We start from the raw sequence: 23,818 nt of genomic DNA, 5'->3' as shown, positions 1-23,818 counted from the left end.
TGGGGAATCTTCCTGGAATGTCGGCTCCAAATCACATCAATATAGGTAAGTATTTGCTTTTGAGGTAAATTCTAGTAAAGTCTATGGACACAAGTTGGCGAGAAATTGCCTTTGAAGTGGTACAGGAACTTTTGCTAAAGTCAGACTTCAGTGCTAATTTAGACCGCTCTCGTTGACTAACACGGGATTTCACATGTAATGCGACTTGGGGGTCTAACATGTCGGATCCAAGTTGCTGCAGTGTGAACTGAGCCCAATACTTTATATATGTTCTACCATAATTCCTTGCAGTCATTGCAGGCACGAGTCCTGGCACAACTCCTTGCATTAGTTGCAGGCACGCATCCTAGCATAACATCTTGCAGTCGTGGCAAGCACGCATCCTGGGTAACATCTTGCAATCATCGCAAGCACGCATCCAAACATGCATTCAAGCACAACTCCTGTAGTCTTCGCAGTGCACATGCGGTAACACGAATTGCTCACAGTCACTACGTATACATCTCCAGTGACAAACTCCCGGGCAATTGTCGCAAGCACATGTTTAAACACAACTTTTAGTCATGCCAAGGCTCGTGACTTAGCATAACTTCTTGCAATCATTCGTTGGCAAGCACGTTCTCAGTGGCACACAAACTGGCTACACGTCATTTTCAGCAGCACTTAATTGGCCACTTGTCTCCTGTGGCTTTTCTTACAAACCACTCACTGTTGTCTGTCTATCCGTCTCTTCCTTAGGACAGTTGAGTTCAGCTTCCGTCCCGCACCAGGATCATGTTGTCACACGCAACTGGCTTCTTCCTGTAGCACGCCCAGGCTATTTCTAGCCAGCGTTCAGCATTTCTTATCCTTACAGTGCACGGAGAGCCATCTGTCGTTACGGCCCATACAGCAAGATCCCCACCACGGGGCATCCAGAGGCATCAGCCCATAGCCAACGGCAAACGCTCGCCATCACAACTGCCATCTTTAGGGGCATATTATATCCTCGCATATTCTCCAGTCTAGTCGTCCAAAAGACACCTACAGTCCCTACACGGCATGTTGAGTTCGCTATGTGCATCATCCCTCAGGGTCGTGCCTTGTGTCACGCCTATTGGTCTTACTGTCCCTCTCACAGGATCCAGAGCAAGTCCTCAGCCTGGATCCCGCGGCAATAGCAGTCCTTGCTATGCGGGAGGAATTCCTATCGTCTGGGAATGGCGTCTCCCTGTTCATTCCCTCCGTGTCTTCCCTTTCGCCCCAGGTGATGACCGACGCAGCGGCCTCCACGGGCTTGCGGCTGTTTTTTGGCCACCTCCGGCTCGCAGCTCCCTGGCCTCCCCAGTTACTGGCAATTCCTGGCTGCGCCAAGGCGTCCTCTCTGTTGATTATGTCCTTCCTACGTCAACTGGTCCAGCTCTTGTTGTTGTTTCAGTTCAACATCCATTGTTCCTTTATCCACGATAAGTTCAATCAGGCAGCGGACGCCCTCTCCCGCTTTAACCTTGTCTCTTTTCCGATCAGGTACCCGGAGCCGGACCAACATCAGCAGCTATCCCGGACTGGTCTCAACTAACCCTGGATTAGCCCCTCACCTCCTAGCGGCTACCCAACTTATCGATCACTCCCTTTCCCGCAATACCCTCAAGGCCTATCAGTCAGCCTGGAGGGCCTTTAACCGCTTCATCACGTATCACAGCACAGTGACGTCCCGTGTCAAGCAAGTCGTAGCCTTCATTTCCTACTGCCACTCGCAGTTGGTGTTATCCGTTAATACGATCCGGCTATACCTGACCGGTGTACAACATTTCACGTCCCTCCAGGACCCTACCGTACCCTCCTTATTTTCTTACCACACCGTTCTTGCTGTTATGCGCAGTGTCCAGAAGCGCCAGCCGATGGCCGGCACCAAACCACCGCCTTTCACAGGAGACGTTCTAGAACTATGTCAGATATCCTGGCCACTTCACCTTTCGGTCTCCACATGAGTGGCATTTACAAGCAGCCATACACCTGGCCTTCTACGGCTTCTTACGGCCAAGCCAGTTTACTTGTAGTAGCCTCACAGCACGCATGCTGTACAAGCACCATCTGGTCCGATACGAAGACCATTTCATCTTACACTTAGCAGTCTCCAAGACGCAGCAGCTTGGCTCGGGTATGGACATACACTTCTATAAAACCAACAACCACTGGTGCCCGGTCACTGTTCTCATCCGCTTGTTGACCCTTTTGGCCAACCAACCAGGAACTGGCCCGCTTCTGCCTTTTCACACAAAACCTCTCAACGCAGCCCAGTTCATGGAGCATGTCAGGATACTCCTGGGCATCCTTCACCTCAATCCTGCTCATTACTCCGGACATTCATTCCGTATCGAAGCAGCTTCTACTGCCTCCCGCCAAGGGGTCCCGGTCCATGTTATCAAGAAATTGGGTAGATGGAAGTCCTCCTGTTTTGCCCGTTACATACCCAATCTGCAAATAGAGATGGCCCAGGCCTTTGTCAAACTCACCCAGTGACAGTCTTGATTCAATAAAGTGCAACCCCTACCTGGATGTTTTGCCCCCTTATTTTGGCATACCGTACGTTAGACCAGGGCACACTTTCAGGTCCATTTCAAGTAAGCGAGTTTATGTTAACCTTGTTTGTCATCCTTATCCGTATCGGTCTGAGGGCTCTGGACCATAAATAGAAAGGCCAGTATGGTGGCCTGAAATTATGGGAGGAGCCCGGTGGAATATATAACCAGCCGTCCGCCCGTCTTCCTCGTCGGTTCCGGTGCGTGATACCCGCCCACCCATCCCCTTTATCAGGGCATTTCTCTAAGCATACTCCTCAAGTGAGTACTCATTTCATATTCATTTCATTTTAAGGTATGCCCCCTTATTTTGGCATACCGTACGTTAGACCAGGGCACACTTTCAGGTCCATTTCAAGTAAGCGAGTTTATGTTAACCTTGTTTGTCATCCTTATCCGTATCGGTCTGAGGGCTCTGGACCATAAATATAAATATGTATGTATTTGAGGGTTATTTATTATAGCAAAATGTAAAAAAAATTGTCGCTCCTTTTTTTTTGTTTATAGTGTAAAAAATAAAAAGCGCAGAGGTGATCAAAAAGCTCTATTTGTGGGGAAAAGGGATGTAAATTTTGTTTGGGAGACACGTCGCACGACTGCGCAATTGTCCGTTAAAGCAACGTAGTGGCAAATGGCAAAAAGTGCTCTTGTCTTAAGCCAGCAAAATAGTCTCGGGCTTAAGTGGTTAATTTGCAGAACATGCCCACAACTTTTAAAGATGCGTGCGTGTGTGTGTGTGTGTGTGTGTGTTTTTTTGTTTTTTGTTTTTTTGTGACGCAAACAAATAACAGTCAATGTGCATAACCCCTAAAGTCATTACTTTTGTAGAGCCACTTTTTGTGGCTATCACAGCTCCAAGTCGCTTTGAATAAGTCTCCTGAGCTTGCCACATCTTACACTGGGATTTTGCCTATTCCTCCTTGCAAAACTACTCCCAGCTCCTTCAAGTTGGTTGGTTTGCGCTTGTGAACAGCAAGTCTGGCCATAGATTTTCTATTGGATTAAGATCTGGGCTTTGACTGAGCCATTCCAACACATCTGCATGTTTCTCCTAAAACCACTCAAGTGTTGCTTTAGCAGTGTGTTTGGGGTAGAGCTATAAATATAATTTTTATCTTGGCTTTTTTTATTTTCAGTTCAGAAGTTCATGAATGTTTATAATTAAATTTTTTACAATGTTTTCTTTTTTTAAGGGGGAGGGTGTGTGGGGACAGTGTCAGTGTGTTTGTTGTTTTTTTTTTTTTTTTTTTTAGACCTCTGACATCTCCCATTTGAGACAGGGAAAGGCACTAGGGACACAGATTCCCCAGTCCCTTTCTCTGTAGCCTCTGCTGCACTGATAATGAATGAAGAGAAAAGACGGCAGCTTCTCTCCATTCATTAACTGAGACATCGTAATCACAGGAGGTTACAATGTTTCAGTTATGTGAATGAATGGACAGAGTCAGTGGTCAGTGATTCTGTCCATTCAGAAATCGGGAGGGGGGGGGCACAGGGGGGGAGAGAGGAGGGGGGCACAGAAAAGGGAGGGGGGCGGCCGCACGGAGGGGGGAGAAGAGAGGGCGACGGCAGCACGGAGGAGAGTGGGAGACACGGAGCAGGATGAGAGAAGCACAGCGGTGGTGTGGACCTGCAACTCACTGTGTGACGCATCAACGCTTTTCACGCACGTCGACGTATTTTCGTAGTAGATTACGTTGACTCATTGTGGCAGCTCTAGTTTGGGGTCATTGTTCTGCTGGAAGATGAACCTCTGTCCTAGCCTCAAAACACAGAGTGGTGCAGGTTTTGCTCAAGAATATCCCTGTATTTAGTACCATCCATCTTTCCCTCAACTCTGACCAGTTTCCCAGTCCTGACTGCTGAAAAACTTCCCCCACAGCATGATGCTGCCACCACCATGTTTCACTGTGGGGATGGTGTTCTTTGGGTGATGTGTTGGGTTTGCACCAGACATGGCGTTTTCTTTGATGGCCAAAAAGTTTGATTTTAGTCTCATCGGACCAGAGTACCCCTCCATACATTTTGGGAGTCTGCCACATGCCTTTTTGCAAGCTCAAAACGTGCCATTTTGTTTCTTGCTGAAAGTAATGGCTTTCTTCTGGCCAATCTGCCATAAAGCCCAACTCCTATGGCGTGTACAGATACCCAGTCTCTGCTCTGCAGTTCCTCCAGGGTTTCCTTAGGTCTCTGTGATGCCTCACTGATTAATGCCCTCCTTGCCCGGTCTGTGAGTTTTGGTGTGCGTCTGTCTCTTGGCAGGTTTGCTGTTGCGCCATGTTCTTCTCATTTGGTTATGATAGATTTGATGGTGCTCCTAGGGATCATCAAAGATTTGGATTTTTTTTTTTTTTTTTTTTTTTTTATAACCTTACCCCGACTTGTACTTCTCAACAACATTGTCCCTTGCTTGTTTGGAGAGTTCCTTGGTCTTCATGGTTAGTGGTGCCTCTTGCTTGGGTGTTGCAGCCTCTGGGGCCTTTCAAAAAGGTGTGTATATGTAATGACAGATCATGTGACACTTAGATTACAGACATGTGGACGTCATTTCACTAATTGGTTGCACCAGAGCTTTTTCTGGGCTTCATAACAAAGGGGTGAATACATACGCACATGTCAATTATCAGTTTATTTCTGAAAAATAGTTATATGTATATATTTTTCTAATTTTACTTCACCAACTTAGACTATTGTGTTCTGATCCATCACATATAATTCAGATTACAGCCCTTTTTTTTTTTTTTCATCCTAACAAAATAAGTAAAAGGCCAAGGGGGTGAATACTTTTGCAAGGCACTGTAAGAGCTAAACATTTTAAGCATCCCTGTCGGTGTTGAATGGTTTATCTCATCCCTGTAAGTTTCGGATCCCACTGCTGCGATGTTGGACATCGCATGTCATTCGCACTGCTGTGCAAAGCACATGCGATGTCTGTGCGATGAAAATTCAGCCATACAGCTTGTATGGCTGAATTTGCATCAAATTCAGGCCAAACTCGCACATGACTTTTTTTTTTTTTTTTTTTTTTTTTTTTTTTGTCCTCACCAGAATTGCACCCATACGATCCGATTTCTGTCCGAACTGATAGTTCGCACAACGATATGCAAACCAATCTGGGACTGTCATTAACTTTGCATTGACTCTCCCAGCAATTCGCATAGGGCAATGTGAACTGCCTGCGAGTTGTATGGATTTGCAGGATTCTAGCATCGCAGAGGTGTGAATCGACCCTAACTGCTACATCTGCAGGAGAGCTTTTCTGTTGAAAAGCAGACTTACTGGCTGGATCACCAGATGAAGACCTAATAAAAGCCTAAAAGTAAAAACTAATGCAGCCATCACATCTAAGAACTGGTAAGCTGCAATGTTTGCTTTTTGGGTTAAATAATGATTGCTATCCAAGAATAAAAATTTTTATTTTGTCTTTGGTTTTTCCTGTCCCCTCTATCATTTTATTGAACTTGATGATAATGCTCTCAAAAGAAAAAATCTGAGTTGAAAATGATTTCTGCTCATAACATACAAACATACTCTGGTTTTTCTATCTTTATATTGGATGTACACTTAAACAAGTGTCCCTTTTTTGTCCTGGAGCAATTTATAACATTGCACATGTTTGGCGTATTGTATGTGATATAGTAAAACTGTCTGTATATGCTTTGCTATAATTTTATGATGTCTCAAACACATTTCTTATGGGGGGGGGGGGGGGGGGTGATATTGCTTTTTAAAGTTCAATTAATCTTCAGAGTTCTAAAATGTTCTATGGCTCTCGTGGATAAGTATATCGTTTTTAGGTGTTTATCTAGAATGATATCCAAGATGAGTAGGCTGTATAAAATCTTTCAAGACAGATGGTTTCCTGAAAAATTAAAGAAATAGAGAAGGAAATGTGTAGACACCAGTTGCTTTGTTCCTGTTTTAGTTGCCTGCAATATTCGGCTTGTAATGAGCTCATCAAAAAAGATGGTGTTCAAAACAACCTCCTTAACAGACGCAAATATTTAAAATATAATAAGGGGCTGTCGATTTCTTTGTACAGAAATGTATAGGTTTTGTGTGAAGTCTGTTATCAGTAACTAGTTTACACACGTTGCTATGAATGGTATTTGAACCTTTTTGCTGTTGCTCATATGAGCTATGTTCCAGTGCCATTGAATGATACAGTTCTCACAGTTGAGGATTGCAGGATAAGGTTACTGGGGGAAAAGGGAGGCTGCCAGCTCTGATCTTTTGAAAATGTTAGTTGCCTTGCTGTCTTCAATACTTGGCCACTGAGCCAGAGCAAGCATATACCAAATAAAAGCAGAACTCTGTATGCATGCTTGCTCCTGGTCAGTGACTCGTTACTCTTCAGAATGAGAGCCAGGGGCCTAGCATTTTCAGAAATGGTTATCAGCCGTGACCTGCTACATATTGTCTTTACACGGATTACCTTCCAGACTTAAGCTGTTCATAGACTAGATGAAAACCAAAAATGGCACAAACGACTGCGTCATCATTAGTAGTTTTGTTTTTCTAAAAAAAAACAAAGGAGTCTGGCACGAAAGTAGCATGTCACAGTTGGCACACTAATGGCACGAAAAGCTAACCATCGAATATTTATTTTTCTTTTGGTTTTCGACTCGTCAATAGCCGGCTCTGCTGTCTGTTTTTATGAATAATTCTGTTAAGTATTCATCCGTTGTAGTGGGAACATTCAACTTCTTTTTTTTTTTTTTTTTTTTTTACTTGTGTTATCTTCTGTGAATACAATAATCCTGATTTACCTTTTTGGTCTTCTGTTCAGTACAATCACAGCCTGGGGTAAAGACCATGAGACGGACGCATTTAGGCATATTGTGACACAGTTTTCTTCAGTACCTGTTTCGGTGGTTAGTGACAGTTATGACATTTACAATGCATGTGAGAAAATCTGGGGGGAAGATTTAAGAAGTTTGATTGAATCAAGAAGTCCAGATGCCCCTTTAATAGTTCGGCCAGATTCTGGAGATCCTCTGGACACCGTTTTAAAGGTAAAAAAAACCTTTGTACTGTATATCTCCTGGAAGCCAAACTATATGCTGTATGTTGCTCATGATATTTTGTGATTGCAGGTTCTGGAAATTTTAGGAAGGAAATTCCCTGTGCAAGAAAACTCAAGAGGTTACAAGGTCTTGCCTCCTTATCTTCGTGTAATACAGGGAGATGGTGTGGATATAAATACTCTGCAAGAGGCAAGTGTTGTGTGTTTGTTTTTTTGTTTGATTTTTTTATTTATTTTTTATATGCTGCATATTGCTTTAACCACTTCCCGTCTGCTGTAGTGTAATACGACCGAGTAGGTGCTTTCTAGTTCCCAAAGGCCATCCTGGGACATCCTCCTGCTTGTGCATGCCCGCTAGAGCGTGCATCGGCATGATCCTGTGCCCAGTGAACACAGCGGATCACCTTGCCTGGGTACTGTGTTCGCTGTGACCAATCTCAGCAATCGCATGATAACATGTAAAGACACCTGTCATTAATGGCTTTAATGCATGACAGCTTGCCTACTACTGTGATCGATCCCAGTGCTCACATAGTACAGAGCCATTCACAGCAGCCCTGTACCAAGTGATGGCTGTAGCCAATCATCGCAATCAAAATGGTAAGCAAGCCGTCAGGAATGAAAGCTATTGAAGGCAAAGGGATCGCTGATAGTGATTGTCACTGTAACAAGCGATCAGTGTTAAAAAAAAAAAAAAAAAAAAAAAAGTCCAGATCACCTCTACTTTAGAGAGAGCTCTCTATATCTAATCCTTTCATACAGACTAAATCTACATTGATTTAGGTTATTGCTACCAAAGAAATGTAGCAGAATATTATATATAATATAGCTGACATTTTATGAAAGATTATTTGTGTGGTGGTTTTTATTTTCATATAGGGCTATACAATATTCTTTGTGTTATGTAATTCTGAATGTTAAATATTAGGCCTTGTTTTCCATGTGAGGTTTAGACTCTGTTCACACTGCAGCGATGTGGCAACCCTACGAATCCACTGTGGGTTCCCACATCACGTGTCTCCCAGTGTCAGTTCACACTGCCCTATGTGAACTGCTGGGAGTGTCAATTGAAAGTTAATGAGACCTCCAAATCTGTTCGCATATTGTAGTGCGAACTGCAAATTCGGACAGGAATCGGATCGCATTGGTTTGAACACCCATGCGATCCGAATCTGCTGTGACCCAAAAAGTCCTGTGCGATGTTGGTCTGCAAATTCAGCCATACTGTCTGTCTAGCTGAAATCACATCACAGAGATTGCATGTGATTTGCACTGCAGTGTGATGTCAGCCCTCGCATCAGTGGGAACCAGCCCTTATTCAGCCATGTCGCCAATAGTAAAAAAAAAATACGTTGTATTTAATTAGCCATTCAAATGGTTATCTGTACTAATGACCAGGATTTCCTACAGGTCTCTTTGATTAGTGCGTAAGGTGCATCTTTTAAGATCTAAAGAAATTGACAGTTGCCTTATGTCCTCTTTGATTGCTAAGTTGGGGGCTCTGCCTTTTTTAATAGACAGGTGTAGTAATAGGAAAATGCATCCCTTTAGGTGTCAAACCTTAAAATATCTTGCCTAAAATCACTTGTTGGCGTGGCTGCATGTGATTTGATTTCAGTCTTCTTCATTTTTCCCAGGAGTCTGCATTATGAGCACAATTTGCCAGCAGGCATTCTGATTTATAGTGGAGCTTTATACACATACATTGTAAATGGCCCCTGGGTTGCTTTATTGCCACACATGAATGTAGACAGTAGTAGAAAAATATAGCGCATTTAGACTGAAGCTGAAAGCAGTTTTTTTAATAACCTAAAATTATGAAATGGAATTATGAAATTAAATTTTGTTAATTGTGATTCTTGACCACACATTTTCTTTTTTTTTTTTTTTTTTTTTCTTTTATCACAAAGTTTTTTTTTTTAAAATAGTAAGTTACTGAATTAATGAACCAACCTTATCTGCATTCAATAGAAGCAGAGTTTTTGCCTGTTCAGTTTTTATTCTGGATAAGTCTGGCCAGTCAGATCAGACTGTCAGTAATAGCATTATTTTCACAGTAGTCCAATTGATGTTGCAAATTTCTGAATTATCCCCATTCAATGGAGCAACACTGCTTAATTTCTCGGTTCAAGCACTGATCCATACACCACTCCAGATGAGCAACTCGCTGCTTGCGCTACTGCAATGTAGAAAATTGATCACTTTATTCCAGGCTTCAGAAAAAAAGAATTTAAGATGGCAGCAGGAATATAGTTCTTTACATGTGTTGTGCTGAACAACTTTCTGGAAATGAAAGACACAGAAGAGCTGTATCCCTGTTGTCCTAAAAGACCATGTCACCTTAGGTCAAGGTATGTGTGAAGGCTTGGTTCTGTAATAAAGACTTCGTTTTTTTTTTAGATTGTGGAAGGCATGAAAAAACATAAGTGGAGCATTGAGAATATTGCATTTGGATCTGGAGGAGCCCTGCTGCAGAAACTGACCAGAGACTTGTTAAACTGCTCATTTAAATGTAGCTATGTGGTGACGAATGGCCTTGGGGTATGTGTGTATATGTTTATGGTACTTTTAACACTTAACCTGCATAACCTGTATAGCGTGTAGTATTTGCTGCCTTTCTTATGACTGAATGTGTTTTAAAAAAATTTTGGTTCAATGAAGAAAACCTTAACTTTTTATTTTATTCCAGGTAAATGTATTTAAAGATCCTGTGGCAGACCCAAACAAAAGATCAAAGAAAGGGCGATTATCTATTCATAAAACTGCAAATTCATTTGTGACCCTTGAAGAAGGGAAGGGGGATCTAGAGGAATACGGCCCAGTAAGTAGATTACAAATATTTGAGCCTCAAAGATTTGCATCCTCAGTGTGGTATATTCCATTCAGTAAGAACACAGGTGAACCTTTTTATATTCAATATGTCTTTAAGACGAGAAGTGGTAATTGTACTAATTCACATAAATCGTGTATATCATGGTACTGTCGTGTGTTTTTTGTTTTGTGTTTTGTTTTGTTTTTTAATCCACTAAGTACCTTATTCCAGCAGTGCTGTTGTGTGGTCACATGATCTTTCCCTGTTCTTTAGAATCTACCAGGAAAGATCTTTGGCAGGGTCTTCAATTACTCTGATGTATGCTCTCTACTGACTGTGAGTCTGGTGCTGTGGCAGTCACATGACTAAAAAAAAAAAAAGCAATTCAAATTAGATTTAAAATGTCTAACAGTTTTACAGCTCCCAATAATTCTTTATTGAACAGAATATGTATTTTTGTACATTAACCGGGTAGTCAAAGATGATTGACACTAATTTTGTTCAGACAGCATCATCTGCATCAAAGGCTGCTTTTTCCTTTATTTATTATTTTTGTTCTGTATAGGTATTGGCAATTGCATTTGATATATTAAATACTGATTTTATACTAAAACTAAGCATTTTCGTGAGTTTTAACGTAAAAAAAATCGGCATACCATATCCCACCCCATAGTGTTTAGCAATAGAATGACATGGAGGAAGGAGGGGAGTGTCATTTATCACTGTATATACGTGTGAGTCTATAGTCACATTGAGGGTGTGGTGGAAGAGAAGGAAATGAAGAGCTTAGGCCGCGTACACACGCGGGGACTGTTCGCTCAACTTTGTCCGCTGAACAGTGTTTCGGCGGACAGTCCGCTCGTGTGTGGGCTTTCAGCGGACAGTTTCAGCGGACAGTCTGCTGAACAAAGTTTTTCAGAAATTCCGAAAAACTGTCCGCTGAAACTTTGTTTCAGCGAACAGTCCCCTCGTGTGTAGGCTTGTTCGTCAAACTAAGTTCCGCGCATGCTCAGAAAGGATTTACACGCCGAAGTTTGCATTGCAGTGTATAGGACGTCGTTTTCTAGTCCCGTCGTACGTGCCGTTCACGTCATCGCGCACGGTTTCAGCGGACTGTTCGTTCGTCGTGTGTGGGCAAGTCCGTCCATGCTAATTTTGAGCGGACTGTCCGCTGAAACTGTTTGACGGACAAAGTTGAGCGAACAGTCCCCGCGTGTGTACGCGGCCTTAGAAGGGAACTGAAATTGAGCATGCTCCATAGAGAACACCAGCTGGTCTACACGTTCTCAACCTGCAGTGGGGACACAAAAGATGGGAAGGACAGCTGAAGGCAGGATCAAGTTATATCTCACTCTACACAAAAACAAATGCTTTAGTAGTTATATGGCATGTAATGCGTTTTTCATCTGCGTGGGACTAAAACAAAAAATTTAGATATATATAATATAATATATTTACTTTTTTGTGAGCTGAGGGGTAGAAAGAGATTTTGGTATTGCCCATGTAGAATTGGTATTTGAAGCCATGGGAGGCTGCCAGCTGATCCAGGGAGGAGGTGTAGATCGAGAATAGGAGAGGTCCAAGAACAGAGCATTGGGGGGGACCCAACAGAGAAAGGAAGAGGCGAGTGAAAATTTAAATAATGCCAAAGATGCGGTTGGTTAAGTAGGATGTGAACCAGAGAGGAGTACAGTCATGAGGAGGGGGTGGTCCACTGTCAAAGGCTGCAGAGCAGTCCCAGGAGTACAGAATAGTGTCCATTGGTTTTAGTTAATAGGTGGTTTGTGAGTTTTAGCAGCAGTTTCGGTGGAGTGTTGAGGGCGAAATCCAGACTGAAGTTTATTCTCCGTGAGGTGGTTGGTCAGCTATAGACTAGACGTTCATGGAGTTTGAATAAAAAAATTGAGCAAGCAGATGGGGCGTAGGTTGTTGGAATTTGTGCGGTCTAATGAGGGCTTTTTAAGTATTGGAGTGACTAGTGCAGGGATATGCATTTGGCATATCCAGCAAAAGTCCCATCATGCCTCTGGGTGTCATGCTTGTCTGTCAGTCTTGCTATGCCTTATGGGACTTGTAGTTCTGCAACAGCTGGAGGTCTGCGGTCTGCTTATTGCATATACCTGGACTAGTGCATGTTTTACAGGGTTGGGGAAGATGCCGGTTGAAGATTTGAGTTAGAGAGTGAAGACACTGAATGAGCGAGAAGTGCATTATATAGAGCTAAAAGACAGACGTAACTGAATCGGATAATTGGAATCCTGTAAGAGGAAACATTCTAACGTAATTAACTTGGAGCTTGACATATATTTAGCTACCTGAGCTGGCTGTCAGGAGTAGTTACCGCATCATTGCGCTAGTTACCAGATATAACACTACCTTTTTTGATTCATCTTTAGGCTTTAACCATCTGTTGCTGCAGCAATCCACTTATGCTTATGCTTTATTGAATGAACAGATGCAAATAAAACAAATTATATGTGTCGTACATATTTCTTTGTGTACGAAGACTACAACCAATGTGTGTAGTCTGGCCCTTTAAAAAAAAAAAAAAATCTCTGTAGTTCAAATTGTGCTTAACCGACAAGTTTTTGTTGTATGAAAGATGTCCTATTAACGCTAATTATTTTTAAACAGGATCTTCTCCACACTGTGTTCAAAAACGGGAAGATAATTACATGTTACTCGTTTGATGATGTAAGAAGCAACGCAGGGCTTAAGAACCGAGAGCTGGAGGAAGAGATTCACTAGAGATTATCATGTCTATCATTTGTATGTAAATCGTAAACCTGTTTCACTGTACAAAGCTGTGTGTTTATTTTTGTGTTGCCATTTTTAATACCGATTTAATCCATGCTTTTAACTGAAATCATTTGTTCTGGATGCCAATATTAGAGAATTTTGGGGACATGCACCAAATTAAGTTTTCAGAGAGGCTTCACATTCTCCATATATACTATACATACTTTTTATACAACGGAAAACTAAGCTATATTTAATCTTGGTGGTTACAGGTCTGTGCTTGCCTGTACAAGCACAGAATTAAAAAATGCTGCTTGGAAAACCGGTTTATTGTGTTTCATTACAATCAGATGGATCCAAGTCAGAGTGAGAATGAAAATCCTTTTATATATTTCTATCATCTCACTTAAATATATTTTATAAATTATTCTAACTGTATCCAGCTGCAAGAGTTTTTTTTTTCATTTGCCTTATATCGCTAGCACTAATTTCTAAGTGTTTCTTATGAAAGCAAATTTTGGCCTTTGTGTTGCAAATATTAAACCTTCTATTACTGTATACTCAGTGTATAGTATAACAGACTGTCATGTACACATCACCAAAAGAACAATGTATTGGCAGAGGATATTGGATAGCCAAGTTACATCTGTTCAGTGTAGTTCAGGCTTCATGGATTTGGCATTCATCTACCTGCTACTCACTGGCAGTGTAAAGCTTTATTATACTGTACCATTTGCAATAATGAGTACTTTTACTGCAAAAGCCAAAGACTAATTTTCAATACAATTGTCAAGTGAAATGTTAAAGAATTCTGCTAAACTATTTGCTTTTAAAGTGGACATGTCAGAATTTGAAATATGGTTGTTGCCATTTTTTTGTTTGCAAGTTCTGAGGCCCTCCTTTTTTTTTTTTTTTTTTTTTTTATTTTTTTTTTTTTAAATGCTTTGTCTACTTTGCTTATTGTAAAATCATTGATGCAGAACCAGTATTCGGGTTGGGAGTCTAGATGGCAAAGTAAGCATAAAGATGACCGTTCTGATGTTTGCACCTTTCTGCACTCTTTGTAGAGATGGTAATATTGGTAGAGGCAGGGCTTTGCTTCTTTCTGCCTACACTCTCCCATATGACTGGTGGGGTAATGATCAAGAGGTGGAGAAAGCATAGGCCCACAGAACAAATCAATCCAGAAGTATGGAGATCTTCTCATTCCTCCTTTGAACATTTGAAACGCAAAGTCCACCGTTGTGACTACATTTCATGTTACTACCTCTATTTGGGGTGTAATGTGGGACATAGTCACATGCCCCAAACACCCCCTTATCTGAATTGTAGGGCAAGTCTCCCTGGAGTATTCAGTTTTTGAATTTAGTACGGCTCAAGTCAGATGTGACCGTCACAATTGCCATGTCAGTGCACTTGTTCCTTCTGCATACCCATAACCGAAGGGCTGCACCTCTGTATGGTTCTGAGACTGGAATGTTAACCACAAACAAGCCTGTGCATTGCACCTACGGTGGACTATGCAGTTGCAGTGCTGTGTAGGCTTCAATGCAAACTAATAAATGCGCCCACGTTCATTAAATAAAATTGCACAAATTAAATGTTTTGAGGGCACAAAAAGGGCTGTCTTTAAACCCACGTTCACATCAGGCTGATTTGGCATGCGATTTGACATGTCAAATTGCATTCCAAAACGGCAGCTATCACTGGCAATGGCATTGTCTGAATTGGTGCGGTGCCGTAAGAATTTCAAAAAGTAGTTCCTGTACTACTTTTCATGACTTCGCGGGCGATTTGAATAGACATCTGTGCAGCAACCAGCGCAGATGTCTGGCAAATCGCCCCCAAAGTCAGACTGCGTTGCCGGTTTGAAATCGAAAATGTGATTTCTAACTCGCCGTCAGTTGGAACCTAGGCTAACCCTCTTGCTGCCACTAATGTAAGGCTTATGTTGGGAGCAGCACAGATTTTTAGCCCTCTATGTGATGGCAATAAGTTAGGTGAAAAGAATAAAAAAAAAACTAAAGTAACAGATTGTACGCTCTAATGAGCAGGGCCCTCTGATTCCTCTTGTACCAAATTGTAATGTAGCTGTAATGTCTGCCCTCATGTTGTAAATCGCTGCGCAAACTGTTGGCGCTATATAAAACCTGAATAATAAATGAATAATAAAACTAGAAGAAGAAAAAATGTGAAGCCCCCTCCCCACGTACATGCACATATGTACATAAAACTCTTCACCCACGTACAAAAACAATGATTGTGCTACACATGAGGCATTGTCGCGTATCTTGGAGCAAGAGCAACATTTCTGTGGCCACCATACATGATTAACTCTACACAGCACCTTTTTTAAAGGCTTTTCAAGTGTTGGCTATGGACAAATTTATGTACCAAAGTTAGTTGCAGTTTCACATGTGCACGCAATTTTAGATGTAACCAAAAAAGGCGCTCTATTAATACGTACAACAAAAAACAAACCAACAGAAGTGTAGCATACTGTATATAAAGTGCAAGGTTATAAGTGCAAAAATATATATATTTTAGAGCGTAATGTTTTTGTGTATTTATATACAACGCAACTTTTTTTTTTTTTTTTTTATGTGCGAATATAACGAAACATAAAAATTGCAACTGCCACAAATATATATTTTACCTGCTTTCAGGAAGTACTTCATGTTTGGGAAGTTTTAACAAATATGCATTTTAACAAGAGTTGAATCCAGAAATTTCACTAGACAAAATAATGACTTTGAAAAATTAGTTCTTTGGCTCACAAATGCCACAGGAATCTTCTGGAATTTTGTACTGCATTTCAACTCTCACCTTTGAATCTGCATCTAGTATACTGTGTATGTCATGTGCAAATGCAAGTCACCTTAAAAAATCTAGTTCTAGTCATGGGTCCATATTCTCAAACAGACTTGCAGAGCTTGTTTAGACTTGGGGCCCCTTTCACACTAGCGCGTTTGATGCGATTTCAGGGAATGCCTGTGTAACTCGCATCAAAGTCAGACCGAAGTAGCCCAGGGACTACTTTGAAATCGGCACGACTTCAAGTTGTACTAATATGAATGGTTGTTATTGGAAATCATGGGGAACGACTTGTCATGCGACTTTGCAGTCCCAAATCGTAGGACAAGTGGTACAAGTGTTGAAGGGCCCTAATGGGATCTGTTTGAGATGTACATCTGTATTAAACAGTACACTTTTCTTCCTTGGAATAAAGCAATGTTACCTCAAAAGTCTTCTCTGAATAACTGTTTCCATTCAGCTTGAGAATATGGACTTTGGACTTCAGTCATAAATAATCGTGAGAGTGGTTTTTGTGTGTGCTTTTATTCTATGTTTTGGCATTTTGATATATAATTTTTTTCTATTAAAATAGATTCTATTTTCTTTGTTTAATTTAATGGACTTCTTGTATTTTTCTTCTAAGTGTGAGTGGAAGCGAGCTTCTTCAACGTCTTAGATGCTTGCTGTAGCATCTATAGAAATCATTTTGGAAGGGGGTAAATAAATTATATGAAATGAGGTGACAAACACAGCTCTCAAGTAAGGTGTACAACCATATAACCTACTAACTGGGCTAAGTAGAGTGTGGTGTGTGTGGGGTTTTTATTAAATTTTTTTTATTATATAGATTTTTTTTTTTTTTTTTTTTTTTTTTTTTTACATATGGTCCACTAAATTGTGGATAGAGATCTTGTTTTCTTGTGAAGTGGGTGAGAACCATTTCTTTGGTGCTGCCACCTAGAGATGCAGTAATCTAGGTTCCTATCTTAATATCGGAGCTTCCACTGTAAATTGTAGTATTGGGTGAGAATGGCCATTACTTTTCTAAAGCCCAGTACACGCGGGCTTATTGTTGGGTAATGTCAACCAGTTCAATAGTAACTGATCGACATTCAGCCTGTGTGTTCTGCGGCCGGTCCGACAGAAGCCGGAAACAGAAAAGTCTGTTGACCGGCGTGTTCTGGTGGGGGGCTGCCTCCCTGTCAGAACACAATAGCACAGCAGGGGAGATTGATGTACTAACATTGGATTGCTAGTACAGCAGCTCTGACCTGAGCTGTCAGTGTGTGTTGTGTGTTTTTTGTATAATTTTTTTTAGTTTTTTTTGTTCATGGTTGAATGGAAAAAAAAACAGCAGTGAGTACAAGGTCCAATCATCTGGTTATGTAAGTGCAAGCAGGTAAATGCACAGCTCAACTACATAGATGGAAGTGGTTTTACCTTTCAATGGATATTTTATTTCTGTCCAGAGCCCCGATGGCTGCACAGCTGCTTTACACACCCAGATGGATGACTACGCTTAAAATAGTGATCTTCTCTCCCCGCTCGACCTACTGACTGGGAGGGTGAAATGGCAGCAACAGACTGTGCACACCTGACGGGCTCATAGCTCCTTCATCTCCGCATCTGAGCTCTGCTGTAGAGAGGTTTGCAAAAGACTGGTATGATGTCAAATTGAAATGACAGTTGAAAAAAAAATGTAATCTTTTTAGATCTGCTGGGAACTAGGGAAAGGCACAGTAGGCATAGCATAATGGGACAAAATACTAGTTTAGATTATGACTACACGTACAGTTATTTCATTAGCGTGCTTCAGACCAATGCTGTTTCTTATGACTTTCAATCATATGGGAGTAAACCTTTAAAAGGGCAACTCTACTTCTGTAAAAATAGTATACTTTGTTAATGCACAAATCATTTTGTAATTTGAGTGTTAATGTCTCCAGTCCTGGCTCTGCAACCAGCTGTTCCTTTTTAAAACAAGCAATATTAAAATGACTTTTTTGTATAGAGGCGTTCTCTAAACTGTTGATGCACCAACAGTCTGTCAACCTAACTTAATTTTACAATTTCAGTCTGCAACTAGATATTGTTTCCTAGAATTGCTAAACAATTCCGCTGTCACATATTTGTATACCAAGTACAATGTCTTGATCATGCAACTGTAAGAAGGAAAAATACTGGGAAAACCAGTTCAACACTGGAAACTGACCATGTGACTATAACAGGCATACCTCCCCCATTATCACTCAATGCATTTAAATAATGTAATGTGAGTTTCTACTAAGTGGGAAGTGTGAGGATTGATCAAATCCCATATAACACAAAAGTAGCAGTCTCCTTTTATGACCTAATTGGAGCCGGTTCACACACTGGACTCAGAAGCTGCCCCATACAGCCCGACTTTCAAAACAACTTCTATATAGACGTCCATTCAAGCCACGCTGAAGTTGCACCAAAGTAGTATGGGAACCTTTTTTTCGAAGTCTGAGCATCTTGAGTCACTCCTATTAAAACGGTTCCATTGTACAGAATGGAGCGCGACTTGTCAGGCGGCTAAATCGCCTGACAGGTCGCCCCTGTGTAAACCGGATCTTAGAGGTGGTGGTGTATTGGCAGCATTATTTCCAGGTCTGACCTTGTATGTTCTTAGTGTTTTGGAATGCAAAGGTTTGCATTCACTTGCAGCTTACACGGGTAAACCCATGTAATGTCTGGTTTAAATTGCTGAGACTGCATTTTAATGTGGTCATAGAAATAAAGTGTTGCCTGTAAGCTTTTCAGGACAGCCACACTTTCTGGGGCACAAGAGACACCTTTGTGTAATTATGGGACATTTTCAGACTATTTTATTTTTTGAGCCTTTGTCAACAGGCTTTTGTTTGTCAGATGGGTCTTGCATTCACGTACAAGTTAACAGGGATGCAAAACCTGCTTGAAGCAGGTCAAAAGCCACCAGTCAATGAGTTCTGTCATCAACATGAACCCAAAGCTCCTTGACACGGGCCTTTATTCTCATTAGAAAATGAGTGACATATGAGTGGAGTCGTGGATGTGTGCCTGCCATGTACACATGTGAATAATTAGTGTAGTCGTGTTTTTTTTTTTATTATTTTTTTTTTAACCAGTCTGTTTCCTATCATCTGATAACCATCTAATATACCCATTTTACTGCACATTGACAGACTGTTGTGTTTTTTTTTTTTTTTTTTTTTTTTTTTTAACTTTGGCATATCCCCTGCATTGGTGAATTTTAGTCATGGGATCCTTGTAGAGCTTGTATACTGCCACGTTGTAAAAAAGATTAATTAGAAATTCCCTTTCTGATATTTTTATATGTAAAACCATATCAATTGTAGTAGACGTGCACTGCTTCTCCTTTTTATGTATCATAATTTAAATGATTCACTTGTCGAGATACTGGCACGTACTGAAGATTGTGTACATAATGTATTTTAAATCTGGTTTACTTTTCATGTTAATGGCACCTACTTGTTGTTTGGTGCATCTAGGGCAGGGATATGCAAATAGTGGACCTTCCGCTGTTGTAAAACTACAAGTCCCATCATGCCTCTGCCTCTGGGTGTTATGCTTTTGGCTGTCAGTCTTGCTATGCCTCATGGGACTTGTTGTTCTGCAACAGCTGTAGGTCTGCTAATTGCATATCCCTGATCTAGGGGATAATATTTTATCTGTTCATTTTTACCATGTCCATAACGTGTCATTTACTTTGTAAACGTTTACAAAATAAATAAATATTTTTTTAAGTCATAAATATCAGAGCTTGGCAGCCAGAGACTTGCAGATTACCAGCATGTTCTGCTTTTGCCTTTCTGCCTCTGATGTGTATGATTTGCACACTGAAAGATGTTTGCAATGTTTAAATCTCTTCTTGATAGAAGCGGGCCTTCATATGCAGACATTTGTTTTTTTTGTTTTTTCTCTTTTGATTACCTATACTTTTCATAATTTATATCAATATATTTCTACTAAATAAAATAGATTGGACTGCAAGACGTGTATGTGTGTTGAGATTTCCAATAATTTATTTGTAATCTATGTAGTGTTCGAAATGCATTTTATATATATTTTTCCTGATCTGCACTGTTAGGACATTTGATGCAAATACTTTTTTTGTATGTCTCGGAGGAAATGGAAAGCTATGTTCCCTTGTATTTCTATTCAAGAGGATAACCTTCCAGGGTTTACATTCCTAAAAAGCTGTATGTGGAATGTGATGTTTCAACACTTTTATCCTTCGTTGGTTTTACCTTAATGTAATAATAAGGCTATACAGAGCTCTTGTATTAAATATGAAGGGTAATAAAAACTGTACCTTCCAATTGTACATTTCTGTGTGTGGATGTTTAATTATAGCTAACTATGCTACATAAGCATTAGCAAACGCTCTGCCACCAGGGGATTCAGTCCACATCACTTCCAGAGCAACACCAATCATTCAATGTTGACTCCAGCATGGGAGCCCATGCAGAACATCCTGAAGCTCCAAGATTTATTAACAATATATAGCAGACCTAAATCCATAAATACTGTGGCATGTTTCATGCTTGGCTAAATGCTACTGTGCACAATGTGAGTCATTAGAATGTTGGCTACATGTATGGTTGTTAAACCTCCCAGTTTCTGGATGTGCACAGACTTGCATTTTATCAGCTACTCTTGTTGTAGGTAACCTCAGCACTCCGGCAAGAAGTAGCAAGTGTTATGCTGGGGCAGTGGTGATGAGTGATGCTGCAACTCTGGATGTTCCCACCCACCTCCACCCATCTCCATTGGAAGTGGCAATACAAATCTGACAGAAGTGCCAACCTTCCCTAATTCACTAAAGTGTTAAGACTGATATTCCAAAAAAGTTGTAATGCTGTGTAAAATCATAAACGTACATGAAAACAGAACACAATGATTATGTATTCACAAAACATAAATGTTCAGTTTTAAGAAGGTAAGGTAATTTTGAAATTGATGGTAACATGTCAGTTTTGACAGGGTAACAAAGCTGGCAGTGGTACCAGTGGCTTAACTAGAATTTTCAGAGCCCTGATGCAAGAAACCATGAAGGGGGGGGGGGGCCCCCCCCGATCCCTGGCTGGGACCCTTCACTCCAAGCCCGATGGTGGAACACTAGGAACCAGACGCAAGTGTGAAATTTGTGTGGTAGTTCTGCCATTGGTGTCGGTTTATGTTTTTTTTTTTTCTAACTATTTTTTTGTGGGGGCTTTTTTTTTTTTTTTTTTTTTTTTTTTTTTTGCCACATTGAGGGCTTTGGTGAGATATCAGGGGTCAAAACAGACCTGATTCACCTTTTGAGACAGAGTAAGGAGATGGCGGACACAGTCCTTCATCTCTGCTGCACAGAATGAATGGACAGAAATAGCTCTGTAAAGAGCTTCCCGTTCATTCATAAACTTCAGTCTAGTAAACACAGTTTACCATGTTTCAGTTATGAAAAGACAGACAATGCTATGGATCATTGACTCTCCGTTCAGAAAAGGCTTCATCCTGACAGATCCCCTGCAGCAGCAGGTGGAAGAGGGGAGAACCCTTCAAAGCTGTGGGTTGGGGGGGGGCAGGAAAAACAGGTGGGCTGGAGAGCACACGGGGCAGTACAAAGAAGCTGCATTGGAAGAGCTCAATTTTTCTCCCTCCCGAGGGCATTCAGCGGCTGCAGAAGGAAAATAGATTGGTTTCTCTGTGCCAGCATTTCTCAATCTATTTCCAGTCAGGGCAGCCTTGAAGCATACCCCTAGGTGAATGGGGCTACGCTGAAACCACTCCGCAACTGTGTGCATTGAAACCTGAGCATGGATAGCTTGTCAAAGGAACGGCATTTTGTGCTGGTACTAGAAACAAGCGGTAAAAAAGGTACTGCTTGTGCACATATAGGGGGTCAGGATTAAAAGCGCATACATGTAAACACACACTGTGTATATAAGCGCATAGATAAAGATATCTCTATCTCATTTTAATAAACAGCAGTACTGTATCTCTCTTCCTGCCGGGTACTGCACTGCTTTCACTTTAGGTGGCACTGTGGGAGTTGGTCACACTATTTACAATCTACAGTTCGGCAGAATATCTGGGAGCACGGTCTTGACTGCCCTTTTCCTATCCAGGCATATAGGGGGCCCAGTCACGATGTCGACTCCTGTGACCCCCCTGTATGTCTACCCAAGAGTGGTACTAACAAGGAAGAGCTGGAAGAACATTCTGCAACTAATTGGGTTAATTTGCAACAGATCAGTAACGATTCAGAGACTCTGGGGAAATCTGTGTGCAAGGGACAAGGCCAAAATGCAATATTGGATTGCCAAGCTCCTCAGGCCCTCATATGGCACTACATTAAAAAGAGGTATGAGTCTGTGATGGCTATCACGGCATGGGCTCAGGAATACTTCCAAAAATCCCTGTCTGTGAACACAGTTTGTTGTGCTGTCTAAAAAATGTAAGGTAAAGCTTTATTATGCAAAAAAGTCATATGTGAACATTATGCAGACATGCCACTGTCTTCTCTGGGCCAAAGTTCATTTAAAATGGTCTGTTGCAAAGTGGCATATTCTGTAGCCAGAAGAATTCAAAATTTGACATTTTTTGGCGATCATGGGCTCTGTGTCCTCCAGACGAGAGGGACCTTCTGGCTTAGTTCAAAGGCCTGCATCTCTGATGGTATGGGGTACGTATGGAATGAGCAGCTTGCACATCTGGAAAGGACTCTATTACAACAGCATGGTTTCCTAGCAGAAAAGGGGTGCTTAACCAATTAGTGACTGAGTGTAAAACAAAGCAATTTTTTTTTTTTTTTTTTTTTTTTTTTTTTTAAATTGGTCGTATGTTTCTTGTTACCATAATTAACCACCAAAGAATAACCCAAAATAAATTTTATTTTCTTACATCAGGGGACACAGAGCCATAGTAATAACGATGTGGGTTATATTGGCGTATCAGGTGCTGGACACTGGCACGCCCCTTAACCATATAACCCCCTCCCATTACTGGGAGTCCTCAGTTTTTTTTTTTCGCCAATGTCTACGGTGTTGGGCACGTGTAAGGATGTGTGTACTGAGCTCCACGGGCAGTAATCCTTTGATGCGAGCCAGCCATCCTGACCGGATCCGTTCTGATGTCTCCGTAATGGACTAAATGAAGGGTACCTGGGCCTCGTCATCCGAAGACACAAGGTTTTGCTTGCGAATGTTTTTAAAGCTGGGCCCTGGGATCCAGTACTTTTTGGTAGTAAGGCCAATAAGTTTACTGGCAGGGTCTTCTCGCAGGTCCAAGATTGCAGGATTACCTGAGTGTACCTCTGTTCCTGAAGATTTCCTTTCAAGGTCTCGGAGCCTACCGTGAAGGGCGAAGATTATTATTTTTTATTTTTTTTATCTCTGAAGAACCCTGCTGCGAGGAAAGGTAGGGGAGATGATCTCTCCTTCCATGTATTGTGATGTCATATCTGTGTCACCACTGGAGACTGTATTGAGCACTCACCATTCTGACGCTGGAAACAGCAGAGGCTCCACTCTCCTCTCCGTTCAAGCCAGCTCAGACCCCAGGTATGAAGGGGGGGGGTCTGATCATTTCCTGGGCCCCCAGATTGGTGATTTTGATCTTTTTGAATACCAGCCAGCTGCCTTTTCTTTTTCTTTAAGGGCAAGTCGCGACCGATCGCTGAGCGGAGGATTTACCTCCCCTGCCGCCTGCTATGATGCCAGCACTCATGTGGGAAACTCGCTTCCCTGTTTGAAACGGGAAGGGGGGGTTTCACGCAGGGGGCTTGGCTAAACGGCATCAGACATCGGCCATACGTGTAGGAAGTAGTTAAAGCTCTGCAAGAGAAGCTGCTGCCTGGCGGTGGAGGGACAGAGCAGA

General features: G+C 41.5%; 1 protein-coding gene across 1 annotated transcript in view; it reads left to right on the top strand.

The window, feature by feature from the left end:
• NAMPT (nicotinamide phosphoribosyltransferase) overlaps positions 1-20,282 on the top strand; it is an 80,199-nt gene extending 59,917 nt beyond the window's left edge. Inside the window, exons 7-11 of the mRNA XM_077472057.1 lie at positions 7,351-7,576; positions 7,658-7,777; positions 9,988-10,128; positions 10,277-10,408; positions 13,034-20,282. Coding sequence (XP_077328183.1) covers positions 7,351-7,576; positions 7,658-7,777; positions 9,988-10,128; positions 10,277-10,408; positions 13,034-13,147 — 733 coding nt within the window. The 3' untranslated portion in view covers positions 13,148-20,282. The remainder of the gene's footprint in view (positions 1-7,350; positions 7,577-7,657; positions 7,778-9,987; positions 10,129-10,276; positions 10,409-13,033) is intronic.
• Positions 20,283-23,818: the final 3,536 nt, after the last annotated feature.

This window comes from Lithobates pipiens, unplaced genomic scaffold (assembly GCF_037356315.1).
Source record: "Lithobates pipiens isolate NorthernLeopardFrog02 unplaced genomic scaffold, aLitPip1_a1.2 Scaffold_8, whole genome shotgun sequence".
NCBI lineage: Eukaryota > Metazoa > Chordata > Amphibia > Anura > Ranidae > Lithobates > Lithobates pipiens.
Note: the sequence above shows the minus strand (reverse complement) of the source record. Positions and strands in the feature narration are given on the sequence as shown.